Raw genomic sequence first — 20,603 nt, 5'->3', positions numbered from 1 at the left:
ATTGGAGGGGGAGCAGCTTTTATTGGAGGGGGGGCAGCTTTTGCTTTTATTGGAGGGGGCAGCTTTTATTTGAGGGGGCAGCTTTTATTGGAGGGGGGCAGCTTTTATTGGAGGGGGGCAGCTTTTATTGGAGGGGGGACAGCTTTTATTGGAGAGGGGGGACAGCTTTTATTGGAGAGGGGGGCAGCTTTTATTGGAAGGGGGACAGCTTTTATTGGAGAGGGGGGACAGCTTTTATTGGAGAGGGGGGCAGCTTTTATTGGAAGGGGGACAGCTTTTATTGGAGGGGGAGCAGCTTTTATTGGAGGGGGCAGCTTTTATTGGAGGGGGGGCAGCTTTTATTAGAGGGGGAGCGGCTTTTATTGGAGTGGGGGCAGCTTTTATTCCTATCAATCAAATCCCTCTTATTTAATCATATGCGAAATTGACCCTATTTTATTTTTTTAATTATTCTTTATTTGAACGCAAATTCCAATTTCCATGAAAATTAAGGTTGGTGTTTGAAACAGATGTTGTCAAAATCTACTTTGTGACCTCAAACAGATGTGAAAATACTCTGGATCAGTGTTTTTCAACAGGAGTTTCTAGCAGCACAGGGTTCCCCTGGCCATCCCTAAAATGTTCCTAGCAATTTTCATTTGAAAATTGTACAAAATACAGAAGAATTGACATTGTATCTGATCTCAGACGCGCTATTAGAGAGGGTTGGGGTTCCTTACAATGCATCTGATCTCAGACGCGCTATTAGAGAGGGTTGGGGTTCCTTACAATGCATCTGATCTCAGACACGCTATTAGAGAGGGTTGGGGTTCCTTACAATGCATCTGATCTCAGACACGCTATTAGAGAGGGTTGGGGTTCCTTACAATGCATCTGATCTCAGACGCGCTATTAGAGAGGGTTGGGGTTCCTTACAATGCATCTGATCTCAGACGCGCTATTAGAGAGTGTTGGGGTTCCTTACAATGCATCTGTTCTCAGACGCGCTATTAGAGAGGGTTGGGGTTCCTTACTATGCATCTGATCTCAGACGCGCTATTAGAGAGGGTTGGGGTTGCTTACTATGCATCTGATCTCAGACGCGCTATTAGAGAGGGTCGGGGTTCCTTACAATGCATCTGATCTCAGACGCGCTATTAGAGAGGGTCGGAGTTCCTTACAATGCATCTGATCTCAGACGCGCTATTAGAGAGGGTCGGGGTTCCTTACAATGCATCTGATCTCAGACGCGCTATTAGAGAGGGTCGGGGTTCCTTACAATGCATCTGATCTCAGACGCGCTATTAGAGAGGGTCGGGGTTCCTTACAATGCATCTGATCTCAGACGCGCTATTAGAGAGGGTCGGGGTTCCTTACAATGCATCTGATCTCAGACGCGCTATTAGAGAGGGTCGGGGTTCCTTACAATGCATCTGATCTCAGACGCGCTATTAGAGAGGGTCGGGGTTCCTTACAATGCATCTGATCTCAGACGCGCTATTAGAGAGGGTCGGAGTTCCTTACAATGCATCTGATCTCAGACGCGCTATTAGAGAGGGTCGGGGTTCCTTACAATGCATCTGATCTCAGACGCGCTATTAGAGAGGGTCGGGGTTCCTTACAATGCATCTGATCTCAGACGCGCTATTAGAGAGGGTCGGGGTTCCTTACTATGCATCTGATCTCAGACGCGCTATTAGAGAGGGTCGGGGTTCCTTACTATGCATCTGATCTCAGACGCGCTATTAGAGAGGGTCGGGGTTCCTTACTATGCATCTGATCTCAGACGCGCTATTAGAGAGGGTCGGGGTTCCTTACAATGCATCTGATCTCAGACGCGCTATTAGAGAGGGTTGGGGTTCCTTACAATGCATCTGATCTCAGACACGCTATTACAGAGGGTTGGGATTCCTTACAATGCATCAGATCTCAGACGCGCTTTTAGAGAGGGTTGGGGTTCCTTACAATGCCTCTGATCTCCGACGCGCTATTAGAGAGGGTTGGAATTCCTCAGAATTTCACAATATAATTATATGGTTCTTTAACAAAAAAAAAGGTTTAAAAAAACCCCCAAAAACACTGCTCTAGATATTTAATAGATACCGCACATCAATTTTTAGGGTATATATATTTTAGGTGGGAGCACGACTTCACAGTCCTGCTACCTGACGTGGTTTGACAATCATACGACATAGCGAATATTTCACTGCCTATTTTCCTATCGTCCACATATAACATGCCCGCCTTGTTCTGAAATGAAGGCACAAGTCCCTGCGATTGCTCTGTACGTGGCGTACCAATGTCTCATGTGGTTCCTTTGTACAGAACACGTTTACATTCAGGGCTGTCATGTGATAGTACCAGTCTCCCAGATGGGGAATGCGCCTCTGTGTCCATGAATGTATTCTAGTTATACCCCATGCCAGCGGTATCACTGCGGGTGGGGAGTGCCCCCTGCTCCGCATACTTGGCACAGCGGCTGCAGCATTCCTACTGCTTCTCAGCACATAATCCACTAGTCTGGCTTTGGCTATAATCCATTGGCATCCTCTACTGCGCACATTGCAAGGGTGCCATGCAAACAAAATACTTCAACTCGCGTTAAAAAGTGACGTCTCTATGCCGCTAGGACAGAAGCGGGATAACGCAGCTCGTTCACCGAGAATGGCGCTTCTTTCACCCGTTTAATATCAATCTGAGAGTTGCACCGGGTGGGCTAAGACCCCTGAAAGGAATAGAAAGGATAATGGGGACAAAGAGCCATTGCAAGTTTAACCGGGATGTAATCAGGTTAATGAGCATTGTTTATTTGCATGCTACAGATAGTCTGTCTGACACCGTGTATCTGTGCAGTCCTGCGCAGTCCTGCGCAGCCATGCACAAATGCTGAAGTGAATGCCACAACCCCAGCAGGTTGCAGCACTTTGAGAGTCAGGGGGCCTTTGTCATGAGCTGGTCTAGTGGAACTAATAGATTGTAAGCTCTCCGGGGCAGGGATTTCCTTTCCTATTGTCTGACTTTGTCGCGCTTAATGTATGATAATTCCCTGTACTGTATTGTCTTTGTAAAGTGCAGAGTACACCGTGAGCGCTATATACATAAAGATATACATACATGCATTGTACTTCTACTTGGCACACTGCCAACGGTGTCACATTCCTCCTTTGAATGTAAAGCTGAAAAGCTTAACCTTTTCGCTGCTAGTTGTGAAAGGGTTAAAAACGGTCCACCCTTAGGCTGCGGCCCCCGTGCCGCTGACCGCGCTCGTGCTTAGGAGTGGTGACGTCACCACCTCTCCAAGCATGAGCGTTCGGCTGTCTGGCAACTTTTTAGGTAAGGGCAAGCGTGGGGTGGGCGTGGCCGAGCAGTGACTGTTGCTGATTGGCTGAGAAGGTCATGTGACCCTTCAGCGCGCGTCAAACTCAATTTTATCTGTCTTGGCAAGCGCCTAGCACCCGCGAGCATACTTGCACGCATCGCGCGAGCGTGGCAGGACAGATTAAAATTGATTGTGCTGACCACGCTAAGCGCCAAGCGCGGTAAGCTGGACGCAGCCTTAATACTATTATCTGAATTTGACAGGCTGTAGTCTTTTTCATATTTCAAGTCCTGCTTTTTGCTGCTGCAAATATTTCTCGCTATGTTATTTCCATAATTTAGTTCAATAGATAACCGCACGTGAAAATACTGACGAATACTTTCACTGCAAGAGTACTGGAGCGGCTTTCAGCTCCTTACCACCCAGAGGAGGGTTTTAATTAATCCTGACTTTATTTTCCAAGGTTTCTAGCTAAAGAAGCTAAAAGTGACACAGTGAGTGTTCAGTGGCATTACCCAGAATCCTTTGCTGCAGTGGCAGCACTGTATGCGGTGTTATTATGGGGTAAGGCGGGGTTGTGGACCTATCACACGTGAGTGTGCCCTGAAGTGTTCTTTATCACTGCTAGAAAAAGAAAATATTCGGAATTTGAATTTTCATGAGCACTACTTTATTACAGCCCTGTAAAGTACACAATGCAGGGAGATGTCAGACGCAAAATTCAAGGATAAAATCACAGTCATGTAATTTACCATCCCAATGAAACAAAATTAAATTATTACATCCTCAACACGTTTTCTATTTATCAACCACAACGTTGCAGTTTAAGGGAGAGCAACTTCTTTTTGTGGAAGTGATAGAGCGTTTATATTCACATTTTACCACTACAGCATACATTACTGGGATTAATAGTGGCATAAGACAAACATATACATCAGTTTTACACACTTTATTACACAAAATGTCAATGCTTTTATTGTTTACTGCATTTCCTAAAATGGTGAGAACTGGTGAATAATGACGTGTGTGTGTCCTGATTGTGAAACACAGGAGGGGGTGCAATGTCTGCATGCAGGAACACACTATTTGTGTCAAAGCTACAACCAAAAAGCTGTCACAAAAAAAAAATGACAAAGGTATTTGTGGGGACGTTAAAATGCAACAGTTATCATTAATCCGCAGCAGTGCCCGAGAAGAAGAATCAGTATGCTCCGGTGATGTGTCTAGAAAGGCAGAGGGCCTGCACTGTTGTATAGTTTATGGACCATATTTACTAAGTGATGCTAAGCAGCACAACTTCCAGCACTGGAAGAATCATTATGGTGTCTTCTGGTGGCGGAAGCTAACTTCTGCAATCGCAGCATTTAGTAAATATGGGCCTATATCTGGCTAATTAAGGTATTTTTATGCTAGTATGTTTTAAATTATAGTAACACGCTACACTCCACCTCAAACGTGTATATTTATCTTTTTCTAATTTAGAGTGGTATATTCTGTTATAATGTTGAATATTCACAAGTGTTATCAAATGCAGCTTAAAATAATGATGGGGTTACGTAATCATCTCTGAAGCTTTTCTCACCCTCACCCACTCCTGCCCTTTCCCTGGGGCTCCTGGTCATGCTGTTGTAACTGCCCCAGGTCCCCCTGCCCATGATTGAAGCCAATTTTACTAGAAGGATTTGCTTCCTTATTGTGTATGACAGCCAAACTTCTGGGTACACGTGGCCTCGTCAGAAGATCAGCTGCCACATACAAGTCATTCAAATCTTCCATATCCCTTCTCTTGGGAGGAAGCCAGGCTTCTGACGATAGGAGATCATTCAGGATGCTTTCCAGGTTCTGTCTTCTCAAAATGTGCTCTTTGGCGTCTTCTTGGGCAGTCTGCACAGTTACCCTTTTTCGCATCGGTAGCTGACTTCTCCCGTAGACCTCCTTTCTCTCGGAGCCCTCCTGCCTTCCCGTGTGCTCTCTTCCCTCTCCAGCATCCAGGCTGCGCGGTCGGTAGCTCCCGCGTTTACCAGAGTGCCGCCTTTGGCTTGAATACTTGGCCATCTCTTCCAGCGTTGGCCATCGATCTTGCTCATCGGAACCATAATCTAAAACCATCAGAACATCAAACGTTAATACATAAAGTTCCAGCGTATTCTCTTTGTCAAGCTGTCTAATGCTGACTTCCCCTGGCCTCTGGCAATGGTAAATACATTCTACTTTGTCAATGAATCTTTCTTTGGGGACTTTCTGCGACACTCAGATCTCTTCCTCCATGGGACTCATTTTGTGAAGCTTTTATGAGGATAACTATTTAATAATAACTCCAGTTTGCTGTGCCGTTGTCCCACCAAGGGACTTCAGCTTTTTATGTTTTAATAAAGGAGCCAACCTTTTCGAAATCCAAACAGTAATACTTAAGGTAATACAATCGTAACCTGTGTTTATGCTCTTTTTTAATTATTTTTCCAAATACGAAGGTGCTATTTCTCCTTTTTTCCTCGGTTTCTATGGAAATCCAGAGCCGCCTTTTTATCCCATGGCTGGTCCCCGTTTTATGAGTCTCTATACTTCAGGATTGAAATATGTTATGAAGATAACTGAAACAAAGTGCACCAAACAGGTGACAGCAGTTCCAATGTACCAGCAAAAAATTACAAATACAAAGGGATCTGTTTATCAAAGTCTTTCATCGGCAAAACTGGGCTACGTCCGCTCAAACACCCTGCGTCACAGTTACTTAAGGCAAAGCCCTCTGCTTTCACTACACGTCCTATTCTCTGGTAAGCATGAGGTTGTTTTTTTGTCCCCGTTTTGCAGCTGGGAGATAAATAGACCTCTTTGTGTTTAAGGCAGTAAAGAACAGTGCTTTACTATGAACATGTGATAATCATTTTATAAGCTGTGTTACAAGGCTTCCCATGCTTGCTAAATAGGACAGGCAGAACGTGGACGTGGTTTGTAACGGAGCACGTGGCAATGACTGAGTTCTTAAAGCTGCCGTTTAAAAAAAAACTTCCATTCAATATGTGAATGAGTACAATCTGCACACTGACACGTGATTGGCTAAGCTGCAGATCGATCCGTTCTCCTGCGATCAATCAGCGAAGACTCGGCTCCGGGGTTCACTAATTCACTGCCAGTGCTGCAGAAGAGGACCTAAGATGCAAAGTTCTGTGGGGAAGACCATGTGACCAGGCAGCCACTCGATACAATTGGTGAACAGCTAGAGAGAGAGGGCAGGGCTCAAAACAGGGTTGGGCCAGGGCCTGTTTCAGAAGAGGAAGGGGATGTGACTTTGTAAATGGTTGCTATAGAAACAAGAAATGCTTGTCACATTTTATACATTAAAAATGTCTTTACAAATTGTTTTAAAAAAAATGCTACAAGTATTTTCTCATAGTACAGAACTCATTTATTTAATAAAACACATATATAGGATAGTGCTGGGCTGCAGCGGTATGTGTTACCTGGGTACTGCTGCTGTTCATCACGTGTCTCTAGAATTAGGGCCTCAGAATTATCTGCAGCGTTCTCCATGGCTTTTGTACAACACACTGAATCCATACCCCAGAACAACACGGCGAGAAGGAAAAGTGAGAGCCAGGAGAGAGCAGCCTTCATCTTCCAAACAACGCTGTGTGAAAAACAAGACGTGTTAGCACAGAGCAGGACGGGGGAGGTTATCTGACCAGTAACACAAAGCCCCCACCCCCCATAAGTGCTAAACCAAATAACCTGCATGACCGCTTACCCCACCCCCTTTTATGTGTGCTGAGATAGTGCAGTTAATCTATGATAATAGGTGTGTGTGCGTGTGCGCGTGTGTGCGTGCGTGCGCGTGTGTGTGTCAGAGCCATAGATCCGAGACCATGAAACAGGCACCGGAGACTTGACGTGCATACTAAGGGATCCCTAGGGGGGTGCGCCTGGGGGTTAGTTTTATTTGGGGATTTTTTTCTTCTGTTTTTAACTGCTCCGCCTCTGATTGGTTGTTCCCTCTCTTCGAGGCCACTGACTGGTCGGTTTCTTGGCGCAAGGCCGCTGATTGGCCTTTGCTTTGCTGGCAGGTATGTGTTTGGTTGCTGTGCTGAGCTGGAGGCATTCCGGATATTTCTCAGGGGGTAGAGCGTAGGCCGTAGGGGTGGTGTGTAAGAAAGGGAGGAGAGGTGGGGGTGTAAGAGGGAGATGGGGGAGTAAAGGAGGAGTGTGAGAGGTGGGGGTGTAAGAGAGGGTGAGGGAGTGTGAGAGGGGGGAGAGAAATACATGGTGGGAGGGTGAGGATGAGAGGGGGTAGTGTGAGAGGCGGGGGTGTAAGAAGAGTGTGAGAGTTAGGGGTGTAAGGGAGGAGTGTGAGAGGTGGGGGTGTAAGGGAGGAGTGTGAGAGGTGGGGGTGTAAGGGAGGAGTGAGAGGTGGGGGTGTAAGGGAGGAGCGTGAGAGGTGGGGGTGTAAGGGAGGAGTGTGAGAGGTGGAGGTGTAAGGGAGGAGTGTGAGAGTTAGGGGTGTACGGGAAGGAGTGTGAGGTGGTGTTTAAGGGAGGAGTGTGAGAGGTGGGGGTGTAAGGGAGGAGTGTGAGAGGTGAGGGTGTAAGGGAGGAGTGTGAGAGGTGGGGATGTAAGAGGAGTGTGAGAGGTGGGGGTGTAAGATAAGGAGTGTGAGAGGTTGGGGTGTATGGGAGGAGAGTGAGAGGTGGGGGTGTAAGGGAAGGAGTGTGAGAAGTGGGGGTGTAAGAAACGTTTGAGAGGTGGGGGTGTAAGGGAGGAGTGTGAGAGGCGGGGGTGAAAGAGAAGGAGTGTGAGAGGTGGGGGAGTAAGGGAAGGAGTGTGAGAGGTGGGGGTGTAAGGGAGGAGTGTAAGCGGTGGGGGTGTAAGGGAAGGAGTGTGAGAGGTGGGGTGTAAGAGGAGTGTTAGAGGTGGGGGTGTAAGAGAAGGAGTGTGAGAGGTGGGGGTGTAAGAGAAGGAGTGTGAGAGGCGGGGGTGTAAGAGGAGTGTGAGAGGTGGGGGTGTAAGAGGAGTGTGAGAGGTGGGGGTGTAAGGGAGAAGTGTGAGAGGTGGGGGTGTAAGAGGAGTGTGAGAGGTGGGGGTGTAAGGGAGAAGTGTGAGAGGTGGGGGTGTAAGGGAGAAGTGTGAGAGGTGGGGGTGTAAGAGGAGTGTGAGAGGTGGGGGTGTAAGGGAGAAGTGTGAAAGGTGGGGGTGTAAGGGAGGAGTGTGAGAGGTGGGGGTGTAAGAGGAGTGTGAGAGGTGGGGGTGTAAGAAAAGTTTGAGAGGTGGGGGTGTAAGGGAGGAGTGTGAGGCGGGGGTGAAAGAGAAGGAGTGTGAGAGGTGGGGGTGTAAGGGAGGAGTGTGAGAGGTTGGGGTGTAAGGGAGGAGTGTTAGAGGGAGGGGTGTAAGAGAAGGAGTGTGAGAGGTGGGGGTGTAAGGGAGAAGTATGAGTGGTGGGGGAGTAAGGGAAGGAGTGTGAGAGGTGGGGGAGTAAGGGAAGGAGTGTGAGAGGTGGGGGTGTAAGGGAAGGAGTGTGAGAGGTGGGGTGTAAGAGGAGTGTGAGAGGTGGGGGTGTAAGGGAGGAGTGTGAGAGGGAGGGGTGTAAGAGAAGGAGTGTGAGAGGTGGGGGTGTAAGGGAGGAGTGTGAAAGGTGGGGGTGTAAGAGAAGGAGTGTGAGAGGCGGGGGTGTAAGAGGAGTGTGAGGTGGGGGTGTAAGGGAGAAGTGTGAGAGGTGGGGGTGTAAGGGAGGAGTGTGAGAGGGAGGGGTGTAAGAGAAGGAGTGTGAGAGGTGGGGGTGTAAGGGAGGAGTATGAGTGGTGGGGGTGTAAGGGAAGGAGTGTGAGAGGTGGGGTGTAAGGAGTGTGAGAGGTGGGGGTGTAAGGGAGGAGTGTGAGAGGGAGGGGTGTAAGAGAAGGAGTGTGAGAGGTGGGGGTGTAAGGGAGGAGTGTGAAAGGTGGGGGTGTAAGAGAAGGAGTGTGAGAGGCGGGGGTGTAAGAGGAGTGTGAGGTGGGGGTGTAAGGGAGAAGTGTGAGAGGTGGGGGTGTAAGGGAGGAGTGTGAGAGGGAGGGGTGTAAGAGAAGGAGTGTGAGAGGTGGGGGTGTAAGGGAGGAGTATGAGTGGTGGGGGTGTAAGGGAAGGAGTGTGAGAGGTGGGGGTGTAAGGGAGGAGTATGAGTGGTGGGGGAGTAAGGGAAGGAGTGTAAGCGGTGGAGGTGTAAGGGAAGGAGTGTGAGAGGTGGGTGTTTAAGAGAAGGAGTGTGAGAAGTGGGGGTGTAAGGGAAGGAGTGTGAGAGGAGTGTGAGAGGTGGGGGTGTAAGGGAGAAGTGTGAGAGGTGGGGGTGTAAGGGAGGTGTGTGAGAGGTTGGGGTGTAAGGGTGGAGTGTGAGAGATGGGGGTGTGTAACAGGGGATTTGTCCCTGTTCAAAAGGTGCCTCTAATCCAGCAGTGTGGTGGTTAACTGCTGGTAGTCAATTAACCAACACCACCTGGCTGATTAGAGGTTGGTTAGAAAAGCCTGCCTTTGAGACAGGAAGAGAGATTCCTTAGTCCACAACTGGGCTGACCAAGGAAACAGACAGAGCAGAGGTTCCTGAGTCTCACAGATGAGACTGATAGAGGGATCACAGATGTCTGGAGCTCTCAAGACTTCTACACCTGAATGCTGAGATAACCCGAGGAAAAGGCAGCAACCCAGGAAAGAGAGAAGCCTTCCCCCTACAACTACGAGACAGATAAGACTTTTCTTATAAGACTGATTATCTATGTCTGTCTATATATATATATATATATATATATATATATATATATATAGACTGTCTGTCTATATATATAAATGTCTCTATGATTTGGGCTGGTGAATCGCTGGACTACAAGTGTAAATATACTCCAACGTGGAGCAGATTTTGTTTGTGGATTTTCACATGTTTGCTTTGTTTAAAGCAACAGGCGCAATAAAGCCTTATTTAATTTCACCTTAAAACCAGTCTCCATTGCGTACCTCTGCACACATCTCTTACAGGGTGTAAGAGAAGGAGCGTGAGAGGTGGGGGTGTAAGGGAATGAGTGTGAAAGGTGGGGGTGTAAGGGAGGAGTGTGAGGTGGGGGTGTAAGGGAATGAGTGTGAAAGGTGGGGGTGTAAGGGAGGAGTGTGAGGTGGGGGTGTAAGGGAATGAGTGTGAAAGGTGGGGGTGTAAGGGAAGGAGCGTGAGAGGTGGGGGTGTAAGAGAAGGAGTTTGAGAGGTGGGGGTGTAAAAGGAGTGTGAGAGGTGGTTGTGTAAGGGAGGAGTGTGAGAGGTGGGGGTGTAAGGGAAGAGTTTGAGAGGTGGGGGTGTAAAAGGAGTGTGAGAGGTGGTTGTATAAGGGAGGAGTGTGAGAGGTGGGGGTGTAAGGGAAGAGTATGAGAGGTGGGGGTGTAAGGGAGGAGTGTGAGGTGGGGGTGTAAGGGAAGGAGTGTGAGAGGTGGGGATGTAAGGGAAGGAGTGTGAGAGGTGGGGGTGTAAGGGAAGAGTTTGAGAGGTGGGGGTGTAAGGGAAGGAGCGTGAGAGGTGGGGGTGTAAGGGAAGGAGTGTGAGAGGTGGGGGTGTAAGGGAAGGAGTGTGAGAGGTGGGGGTGTAAGGGAAGGAGTGTGAGAGGTGGGGGTGTAAGGGAAGGAGTGTGAGAGGTGGGGGTGTAAGGGAAGGAGTGTGAGAGGTGGGGGTGTAAGGGAAGGAGTGTGAGAGGTGGGGGTGTAAGAGAAGGAGTGTGAGAGGTGGGGGTGTAAGGGAGGATGGTCACTGATGGAGTGTGTCAGTGAAGAGGTTGAATGTTACTATAATTTGGGTTGGGGTCTCAATGAGTGGGGGTTGGGATGGAAGTCTCAGTGAGTGGGGATTGGGATGGGAGTCTCAGTGAGTGGGGGTTGGGATGTAAGTCTCAGTGAGTGGGTGTTGGGATGGGAGTCTCAGTGAGTGGGAATGGGGAAGGGAGTCTCAGTGAGTGGGCATTGGGGTCTCAGTGAGTGTGGGTTGGGGTGGCAGTCTCGGTGAGTGTGGGTTGGGGTGGGGGTTGGGGTGGCAGTCTCGGTGAGTGGGGGATGGGGTAGCAGTCTCGGTGATGGGCGGGATGGGATGGTGGTCTCACTGGCTGGAAGGTGGAATTATTGATTGGGTTTAGGAGAGCGCCATTATCTACTGGGTCACAGTTCCAAGTCTACAATGGAAAAGATGACTTTAGCCAGTACCTCATATAGCAATGACAGAATCTTTATCATTTGCCTACAGGTAGGTGACGGGTAGCAAGAGATCATAGAAATCCTTTCTTGGGAATACCATTTATTGTCAGCAATGTCAAAGGAAAACAGCCACGGATACAGAAACTGGACACGCGTGGGAGCCCATAATGGCATTTACACTTCTAATAATCCAGATCTGCACACAAGGCTATTCTACATGGGGTGGCATTTGATGCATAGTTACAAACCACCCCAGAGCAAGCTCACATCTTGCATAGCGTTTACAGCGGGGTTATATGGGGTAACTAACTGCGCATGGAACCGTTTGGTCATTTTCAGGCTTCTGTTACCTCCGTTTGAAGCTCTGAAATACACTCTGCTCCGTTACACGGTTTGTGCAGTTTAACTTGTGACAAGAGAAGGGGAACCCCATGAGGCGTTCTCCCACCCAGCTCCGCACCCCCGAGTGGCAGGGCATTTAAATAACGCTATCTAAAGCTGGAGCACAACAAGGATCTAATTAATAGAGGATTTTCAGTCCAAGCGAAGAGCTGACAAAACACATTTTATTCCATGTCTTTATATCAATGTAATGTACTCAGACGCTGCATGATATAACATCCTACATGTGAAGTACAATTCACCTCCTACAGTGCAGAAGATGAACCATTTCTCTTCTCATGTCACATTAAGAATTATTCAGACTGGTGTCTGAAAACCACAGTGTGACACAAAGGACTCTGGGTAATCGTTTGAAACAAATAGATGCTAATAGAATGAGGCAGTGAGATGGATTGAGTGACAGAAAAGCAGACAGTTAGACGAGTAAATCGAGAGTACATTAGGATTCCTTCCAACTCCAAAGATATATATATATATAGTCTGCTGCTTATTCACACGGAATAATATGATTTGATTGCATTATGTAATTATAATGCTTGGAGCTTGTACTTAAATCATATCTTCTTTGAATGAAAACATCTCATGCAACAAGAAAGTGAATTAAGAACCCCTGGTTTGTACTCTGGAATAAAGAAAACATGCACTGTGGCAGATAAGTCACAAGAGGCTTCGGGATCCCTCAGAGCACAGATATTAGTTTCATCACTTCGCACACTAGGGCTTCATACTTATTGCACAAGGATAACACAGACCAAAAATATATATTTTCTAGAAACGTAAAAAAAGATGAATTGGAAGATTATGAGATATCTGCAGAAACACAAATATTGCTTACAACAAACATTTATCTGTGTGTTCTATGCTCTTTACAACACACAGGCACAGTAACTGTTGTGTCTTTTTGCATCAATGCATCTTTGTTCTTTACATGAACTTTGCTCCCCTTGTGCTAGTGAGCGATCTGGACAGTTGTTTTTGAAGCAGTTTGGAGATGAGTTCCTGCTTGGTGTATTACATCCGTATGTAGTAAATGGCGCGGATTTCCGCTGATTGCATCATTTACATTCACTAGGTTGTTATTATTTTCAAATGTTTTACCAGGAAGTTATACATTGAGTTATGTCCTAAGCACAGAGTTATGTTGACAATAAATACATGGATGCATGAAACAAAGAGTGGTTAAAAGTTATATTTACAGACATTTCAGTTAAAGATAATATATGATTATGTGCGTATGTATGTAACAGTTACAGACCAGACTAAAATGTGAGACAGCTGCAGTCCTGAAAGAACTTAGGCTGCGGTTATAGTGCCGGCGACGCGACGTTGCGGCAAAACAAATGCATTGCAGCCGTCGCATGTGCTTATAGTAAGCGCGACGCGACGACGCGACGGCTGGGTTGCGATCGCTGGAAGTCATCTCTATTTGATTTTTCCAGCGACTGCAGCCTGACGTCGCCGTCACTATGAGCGCGTCCTTAGACTGGTGGCGGCTGTGAGAGTCTCCGGGAGACTGCTCCAGTTTTGGGGTGCACGGTAAGAGGAGGAGGAGCGGCCGGATACTTTGCTGAACCTTTAGAGTCAGCTCTCCGGGGATAAGAGCGGCTTACACTCACATCACAAAAAGTATCCCGTCCAGCCACTAAAATGCCATCACTATAATAGCTGCTGCAAACGGAGGGGTGTTACTGAGAAATAGTGGGCAGAAAATCACCCCAAATAACGTTTCTAAGAGTACTGTACAATCCAAAGAATAAAAATGCACTATGCATCCAATCATTTAAAATATATCCACACAGTTAGTTGTAAATATAGACACATATGTTTAATTACTTATCTAAATATAAACGTTCAAAAGGATTGTCGCAGTGAAACATATCTATCCCAGCGATAACAACATCTGTTACATAGTTACATGGTAGATGAGGTTGGAAAAAGTCATATGTCCATCAAGTTCAACCTATGCTAATTTTAGATGACAGATACTTATTCTATATTTGTATTTACAGTATTTTGAACCAGAGGAGGGCAAACACACAACCCCAGTGACACATTATCCAATGAGGTCTCATAAGGGGAAAATAAATTCTTTCCTGACTCTAATAATGGCAATCAGGTTTCTCCCTGGATCAACATCCTTCCCATGTTTACCTGTTTGGTATATCCCTGTATACCTTTCCTTTCTAAAAGGATGTCCAACCTTTTATTTTTAAGATATCTATTGTATCTGCCATCACAGTCTCCATGGGTAATGAATCCCACACTGTAACTGCCCTTACTGTGAAGAACCTTTTCCTTTGTTGCTGGTGAAATCTCCTTTCCTCCAACCTTAAGGGGTGGCCCCGAGTCCTTTGTACTGCCCGTGGGATGAATAGTTCTTTTGAAAGCTCCTTGTATTGTCCCTGAATATATTTGTATATAGTTATCATATCCCCTCTTAGACACCTCTTTTCTAATGTAAATAAATCTAATTTAGCCTCTCCTCATAAATCAGATTTTCCACCCCGTTAATTCATTTGGTGGCTCTTCTCTGCACTCTCTCTAGTTCCACAATGTCTTTTCTTAGGAGTGGTGCCCAAAATTGTACTCCATATTCAAGGTGTGGTCTTACTAAGGCCGCACTTATAGTTCTGGTGACGGCAACGCGACCAATGACATCACCACCGGCGAAAGTTGCAATTTGATTTTTAGCGACCAGTGACGTCACTAAAGGGGGCGGGCCGCACAATTTGATTGGTTTAGAGACAGTCACATGTGGCAACTGTCTCTAAAAAAATCACATTTACCCGGCTCCCAAATTTTTAGTCGCCCCGTCACCATCGCGCTTACTATTAGCGCTTGTGACGGAGTCAATGGATTTGTTTCGGAGCGACGTCGCGTCGCCGTCGCAAGGCACTATAAGCGCAGCCTAATGCTTTGTAAAGGGGCATAATTATGTTTACTTCCCTTCCATCCATTGCCCGTTTAATGCAAGATAATATCTTGTTTGCCTTTGCAGCTACTGCATGACAATGGGCACTATTGCTAAGCCTGCTGTCTACAAGCACTCCTAAATCCTTCTCCATCAAGGATTCTCCCAATTTATCCCCATTTAATGTGTAAGTCGCCTGTTTATTCTTGCTTCCCAAAGGAATAACCTTACATTTATCTGTATTAAACCTCATCTGCCATTTACCTGCCCAAGTTTCCAGTCTCTCCAAGTCCTTCTGGAGAGAAATTACATCCTGCTCTGATTCTATTACCTTACACAATTTAGTATCATCAGCAAAGATGGAGACTTTGCTCTCGATGCCAACCTCAATGTCATTAATAAACAAGTTAGAAAGCAGGGGTCCCAGTACCGATCCTTGAGGTGCTCCACTCACGACTTTAGCCCAACCTGAAAATCATTCACTTTATGACAACTCTCTGTTGTCTGTCCTTCAACCAGTTTTCAATCCAGGTGTAAATATTTTTACGGAGTCCAATTCTCTTTATTTTGTACACCAACCTTGTGTCTAACCGTATCAAAAGCCTTGGCAAAATCTAAGTAGACCGCATCAACTGCATTACCCTGGTCTAAATTCCTATTTACCTCCTCAAGAAATGAATCGGTTAGTTTGGCACGACCTATCCTTCATAAATATCCTCCATGTTACCCAGCTACCTACCTGCTCCTCACTCACAGCACCCCCCTCTGCACCACTAGTCCCAGTCAGGGCCTGCTCAGTGAGCACTAAACTCCTTTCAACATTGTCACTTTCCCCCAATATTGCAAACTGCCTCTTCAGATTACCAATCTGAGACTCCAAAGAGACCACCTGCTCACACTTCCAGCTACTCCAAGTGCACACACATGTACAAACTGTGGACACCATTCTCGTCTCTGCTGATTAGTTAGATGTGCTGCAGGTACAGCTACCTCATAAAATGGATAAGTTCTCTACTTACAGATGTACGGGTAAGTACAAAATCTAAAAGTAAAAAAGTAATAACACAAGGGTGGGTGGGGTGCCTAGCACGGTGCTCTAGTTTACAGGTGGGAGTATACACACACATAGGCAGTGCTATTACATACTAAAGCAATACCTGAAATCAGCTAACCTCACGAAACTAAATCATTCTGAGTGTGAAAGCCTCAGCTAACTTATCTCACAAGAAGAAAGTCTATTAACTCCCAAGAATCTAAAAAACCAAAACAAATCCACGTCCTGGATGGATTCTCCAATCTGTATTATACAAAATGTGCCCCTTTCCTGTTCCCGTACCTCTAACAAGTATTTCATTCCATCATGACTGGCTCCGATATCGCATTATAAATGCTTCAGGTTAATATGTCATTAATTCACAAAGAATGCAAAGATCCAACCTGCTGCACTAACTGTCGCCCAATATCCGAGATTAATGTCGATATTTTTTTTTTTTCAAATATTTTTATTGGGTGATTACACAATTACATTCATACAAATATCCTTGTTTACATCCCAATACATTACACCATTTTCAAGTTTTTGTGGAAGAGGGGCAAGGCAAATTGCCCAAAAGGTAGGGCTTCCCAGAGGGGGGGAAGCTTAGTATAGTTCCAAAGTAGAGAGAAGATGACAGAGAACGAGAGGGGGGGGGGGGGGGGGGAGGGGATGGGGGGGTGGGGGAGAATGTGTTTTCCCCTGGGTGGTACACTTCCCAGTTGTTAGAGCTGTTATTCCCCTGTGGGAGGGTTCCTACTTTGATAGGAGGGGGGGGGGGGGGGGGCGGGATCCTTTCCTATAGTGTCAACCAAGGTTCCCAAACACTGTAGAATGGATTCGTTTTTTGCTTTAGGTAGGCTGTGAGCTTTTCCATAATCATCACCTCGTTAATTCTTTTTTTTATCATTCCCTTAGTGGGGGGGCTACCTTCTTCCAGGAAGACGCGACTTCACATCTCGCCGCTGTGAGAATAAAGGAGATTAATTTCCTAGTTGGTCGACCAATTTCCTCAGTTGGTCTGGCCAGTAGGTAGGTCAGTGGTTCAATAGGTAGGTCGAGGCTTGTGACCTCTTTTATCAAATTTTGGACCGTAGTCCAGTATTTCTTAATTTCTGGACATGTCCACCAGATGTGGGCCATGTCTCCCTTTTGACCACAGCCTCTCCAACATAGATCCGATGCCAGAGGGTAGATCTGTTTTAATCTCACTGGCGTGAGATACCAATAGAAGAGTATCTTATAAATGTTTTCTTTTGTAGTGGTGCATATATTCTTTTGGAGCGGTCCCAGAGGCCGCTCCCCAGATCTCTTTCCAGTCTTCCTCCTCAATAGTTATATTCAGATCAGCAGCCCATTTAAGCATATAGTCATGTTTAGGGGGCCCTTCCCTTGCTTCCAGTTCCGAGTAGATCTTGGAGATAAGTCCCTTTTGGTCTGAGTCAGGTTTACATAGTCTCTCGAATTTAGTGAGAGAGGGGAACTCCGGATTTGGGGATATTTTTTGGGCAAAGTGTCTTATTTGGAGGTACTTGAACGCATCTAAGTCCGGGATCTTGTATTTAGTTCTTAGGTCCTGATAGCTTAAGAGGCTTCCTAGACTCGTCTTTACTCCTTTTGACTTTAACTGGTCGAGGGGGGAATTTGGGATTATCGAATATTGGCGTGAGTTGTGAGCCAGTGGAGGAGAGCCTATATTGTGAGCCAGTGGAGGAGAGCCTATATTTGAGCTTAGTTTTTAGCCAGACTTCCTAGGTGTGTCTTGTCGTTCTTAATTTAAAGTTTTGCGGTGGCATATCTCCTCTTTCCATGCTCCATAGACATGCTGGCAGAGAAGGCATTTTAGCATGGTGTGTCTCTATTTTGAGCCAACACCTTTGGGTTGTGTCCGCGTTCCATAGTGCCGCTTGTTTTAGCTGGGCCGCCTGGTAATATTTGTGAATGTCCGGGACACCCATGCCCCCTCTCCCCCGTGGTGACAATAGCACTGAGCGGGCTACTCTGGGTCTTTTGCCTTGCCAAATAAAGTGGAACATCCTGTTTTGGATGTTTTTGAGCTCTGAGCCAGGGACATGGACCGGGAGGGTTTGAAAGAAATATAGTAATCTTGGGAGTATATTCATTTTTAAGGATATCATCCTTCCGATCCATGATATCTGATAAGCTTCCCATTTGCTCAAATCCTTTTTGATTTTGTCAAAGAGAGCTGGGTAGTTATGTTGATATAGTGACTGATAGTCCCTTGATACATTCACTCCCAGGTATTTGATGTATGAAGGGCTCCATTTATAAGCAAAATTTATTTTAAGTAGTTTCACTTCCGGCTCCGTGAGGCTGAGATTAAGGGCCTCTGATTTTTCACTGTTAATTTTGTATCCCGATATATTACCAAAGTCCTCAAGTTCCTTTTGGAGGTTAGGAAGGGAAGTTTGGGGCTTGGTTAGAGTCAGGATAATATCATCGGCAAACAGGGAGATTTTATAGTTTGTTTTTCCAATTGTGTAGCCCTGGATATTTATGTTATTCCGAATTTTAGCCGCCAGAGGTTCTATGGTGAGAGCAAAGAGGAGGGGGGACAAGGGGCAACCCTGTCTCGTACCGTTTCTTATTTGGAATCTCTCTGAGTTTCCGCCCGGCAATCTAACAATTGCCGATGGGTTCTGGTACAGCGCTTGGACCCCTTCAAGGAATGTGTCTTTGAAACCGAATTTCTCTAACGTTTTGGTAAGGAAAAGACAATCAATTCTATCAAATGCCTTCTCTGCATCTAAACTCAGTAACATTCCTTGGAGCTTGTAAGGTGGGCATGTTCAATGATGTCGATGATCTTTCGGGTATTGTCCGAAGCCTGACGCCCTGAGACCAACCCTACTTGGTCAATGTTTATTAATCTTGGCAAAATAGGGTTCAGTCTATTCGCCAAGATTTTACTATATAGTTTCAGGTCATTATTTAGAAGTTCATTATTCACCCAGAGAAGGCCTTCCATCGCCTCGTCTGGAACTTCATGCATGTTCCCAGGCCTGGGGATTCACACAGAGAAGGCCTTCCATTGCCTCATCTGGAACGTCATGCATGCTCCCAGGCCCGGGGATTCACCCAGAGAAGGCATTCCATCGCCTCGTCTGGAACATCATGCATGCTCCCAGGCCTGGGGATTCACCCAGAGAAGGCCTTCCATCGCCTCGTCTGGAACTTCATGCATGCTCCCAGGCCCGGGGATTCACCCAGAGAAGGTATTCCATCGCCTCGTCTGGAACATCATGCATGCTCCCAGGCCCGGGGATTCACCCAGAGAAGGCCTTCCATCGCCTCGTCTGGAACTTCATGCATGCTCCCAGGCCCGGGGATTCACCCAGAGAAGGCCTTCCATCGCCTCGTCTGGAACGTCATGCATGCTCCCAGGCCTGTGGATTCACCCAGAGAAGGCCTTCCATCGCCTCGTCTGGAACTTCATGCATGCTCCCAGGCCTGGGGATTCACCCAGAGAAGGCCTTCCATCGCCTCGTCTGGAACGTCATGCATGCTCCCAGGCCTGGGATTCACCCAGAGAAGGCCTTCCATCGCCTCGTCTGGAACGTCATGCATGCTCCCAGGCCTGGGGATTCACCCAGAGAAGGCCTGCCATCGCCTCGTCTGGAATGTCATGCATGCTCCCAGACCCGGGGATTCACCCAGAGAAGGCCTGCCATCGCCTCGTCTGGAATGTCATGCATGCTCCCAGGCCTCGGGATTCACCCAGAGAAGGCCTTCCATCGCCTCGTCTGGAACTTCATGCATGCTCCCAGGCCTGGGGATTCACCCAGAGAGGGCCTGCCATTGCCTCGTCTGGAACGTCATGCATGCTCCCAGGCCTGGGGATTCACCCAGAGAAGGCCTGCCATCGCCTCGTCTGGAACTTCATGCATGCTCCCAGGCCTGGGGATTCACCCAGAGAAGGCATTCCATCGCCTCGTCTGGAACGTCATGCATGCTCCCAGGCCCGGGGATTCACCCAGAGAAGGCCTTCCATCGCCTCGTCTGGAACTTCATGCATGCTCCCAGGCCTGGGGATTCACCCAGAGAAGGCCTTCCATCGCCTCGTCTGGAAGTTCATGCATGCTCCCAGGCCCGGGGATTCACCCAGAGAAGGCATTCCATCGCCTCGTCTGGAACGTCATACATGCTCCCAGGCCCGGGGATTCACCCAGAGAGGGCCTTCCATCGCCTCATCTGGAACTTCATGCATGCTCCCAGGCCTGGGGATTCACCCAGAGAAGGCCTTCCATCGCCTCGTCTGGAACGTCATGCATGCTCCCAGGCCCGGGGATTCACCCAGAGAAGGCCTGCCATCGCCTCGTCTGGAACTTCACGCATGCTCCCAGGCCTGGGGATTCACCCAGAGAAGGCCTTCCATCGCCTCGTCTGGAACGTCATGCATGCTCCCAGGCCTGGGGATTCACCCAGAGAAGGCCTTCCTTCGCCTCGTCTGGAACTTCATGCATGCTCCCAGGCCTGGGATTCACCCAGAGAAGGCCTTCCATCGCCTCGTCTGGAACTTCATGCATGCTCCCAGGCCCGGGGATTCACCCAGAGAAGGCCTGCCATCGCCTCGTCTGGAACGTCATGCATGCTCCCAGGCCCGGGGATTCACCCAGAGAAGGCCTGCCATCGCCTCGTCTGGAATGTCATGCATGCTCCCAGACCCGGGGATTCACCCAGAGAAGGCCTGCCATCGCCTCGTCTGGAATGTCATGCATGCTCCCAGACCCGGGGATTCACCCAGAGAAGGCCTGCCA

The 20,603-nt window shown here is 47.5% G+C and overlaps 1 protein-coding gene across 2 annotated transcripts in view; it reads right to left on the bottom strand.

Annotated features, from left to right (window-relative positions):
* Nucleotides 1–3,945: 3,945 nt before the first annotated feature.
* The window catches only part of LOC142471901 (uncharacterized), a 65,064-nt gene continuing 48,406 nt past the window's right edge, over nucleotides 3,946–20,603 (bottom strand). For both annotated transcript variants that reach the window (XM_075578345.1, XM_075578346.1), the window contains exons 3-4: nucleotides 6,760–6,926; nucleotides 3,946–5,397 (exon numbers count right to left, since the gene is read on the bottom strand). In XM_075578345.1, coding sequence (XP_075434460.1) covers nucleotides 4,883–5,397; nucleotides 6,760–6,913 — 669 coding nt within the window. In that variant the 5' untranslated portion in view covers nucleotides 6,914–6,926 and the 3' untranslated portion in view covers nucleotides 3,946–4,882. The remainder of the gene's footprint in view (nucleotides 5,398–6,759; nucleotides 6,927–20,603) is intronic.

This window comes from Ascaphus truei, chromosome 21 (genome assembly GCF_040206685.1).
Source record: "Ascaphus truei isolate aAscTru1 chromosome 21, aAscTru1.hap1, whole genome shotgun sequence".
Taxonomy (NCBI): Eukaryota; Metazoa; Chordata; class Amphibia; order Anura; family Ascaphidae; genus Ascaphus; species Ascaphus truei.
This window is presented reverse-complemented; position numbering and strand designations above follow the sequence as displayed.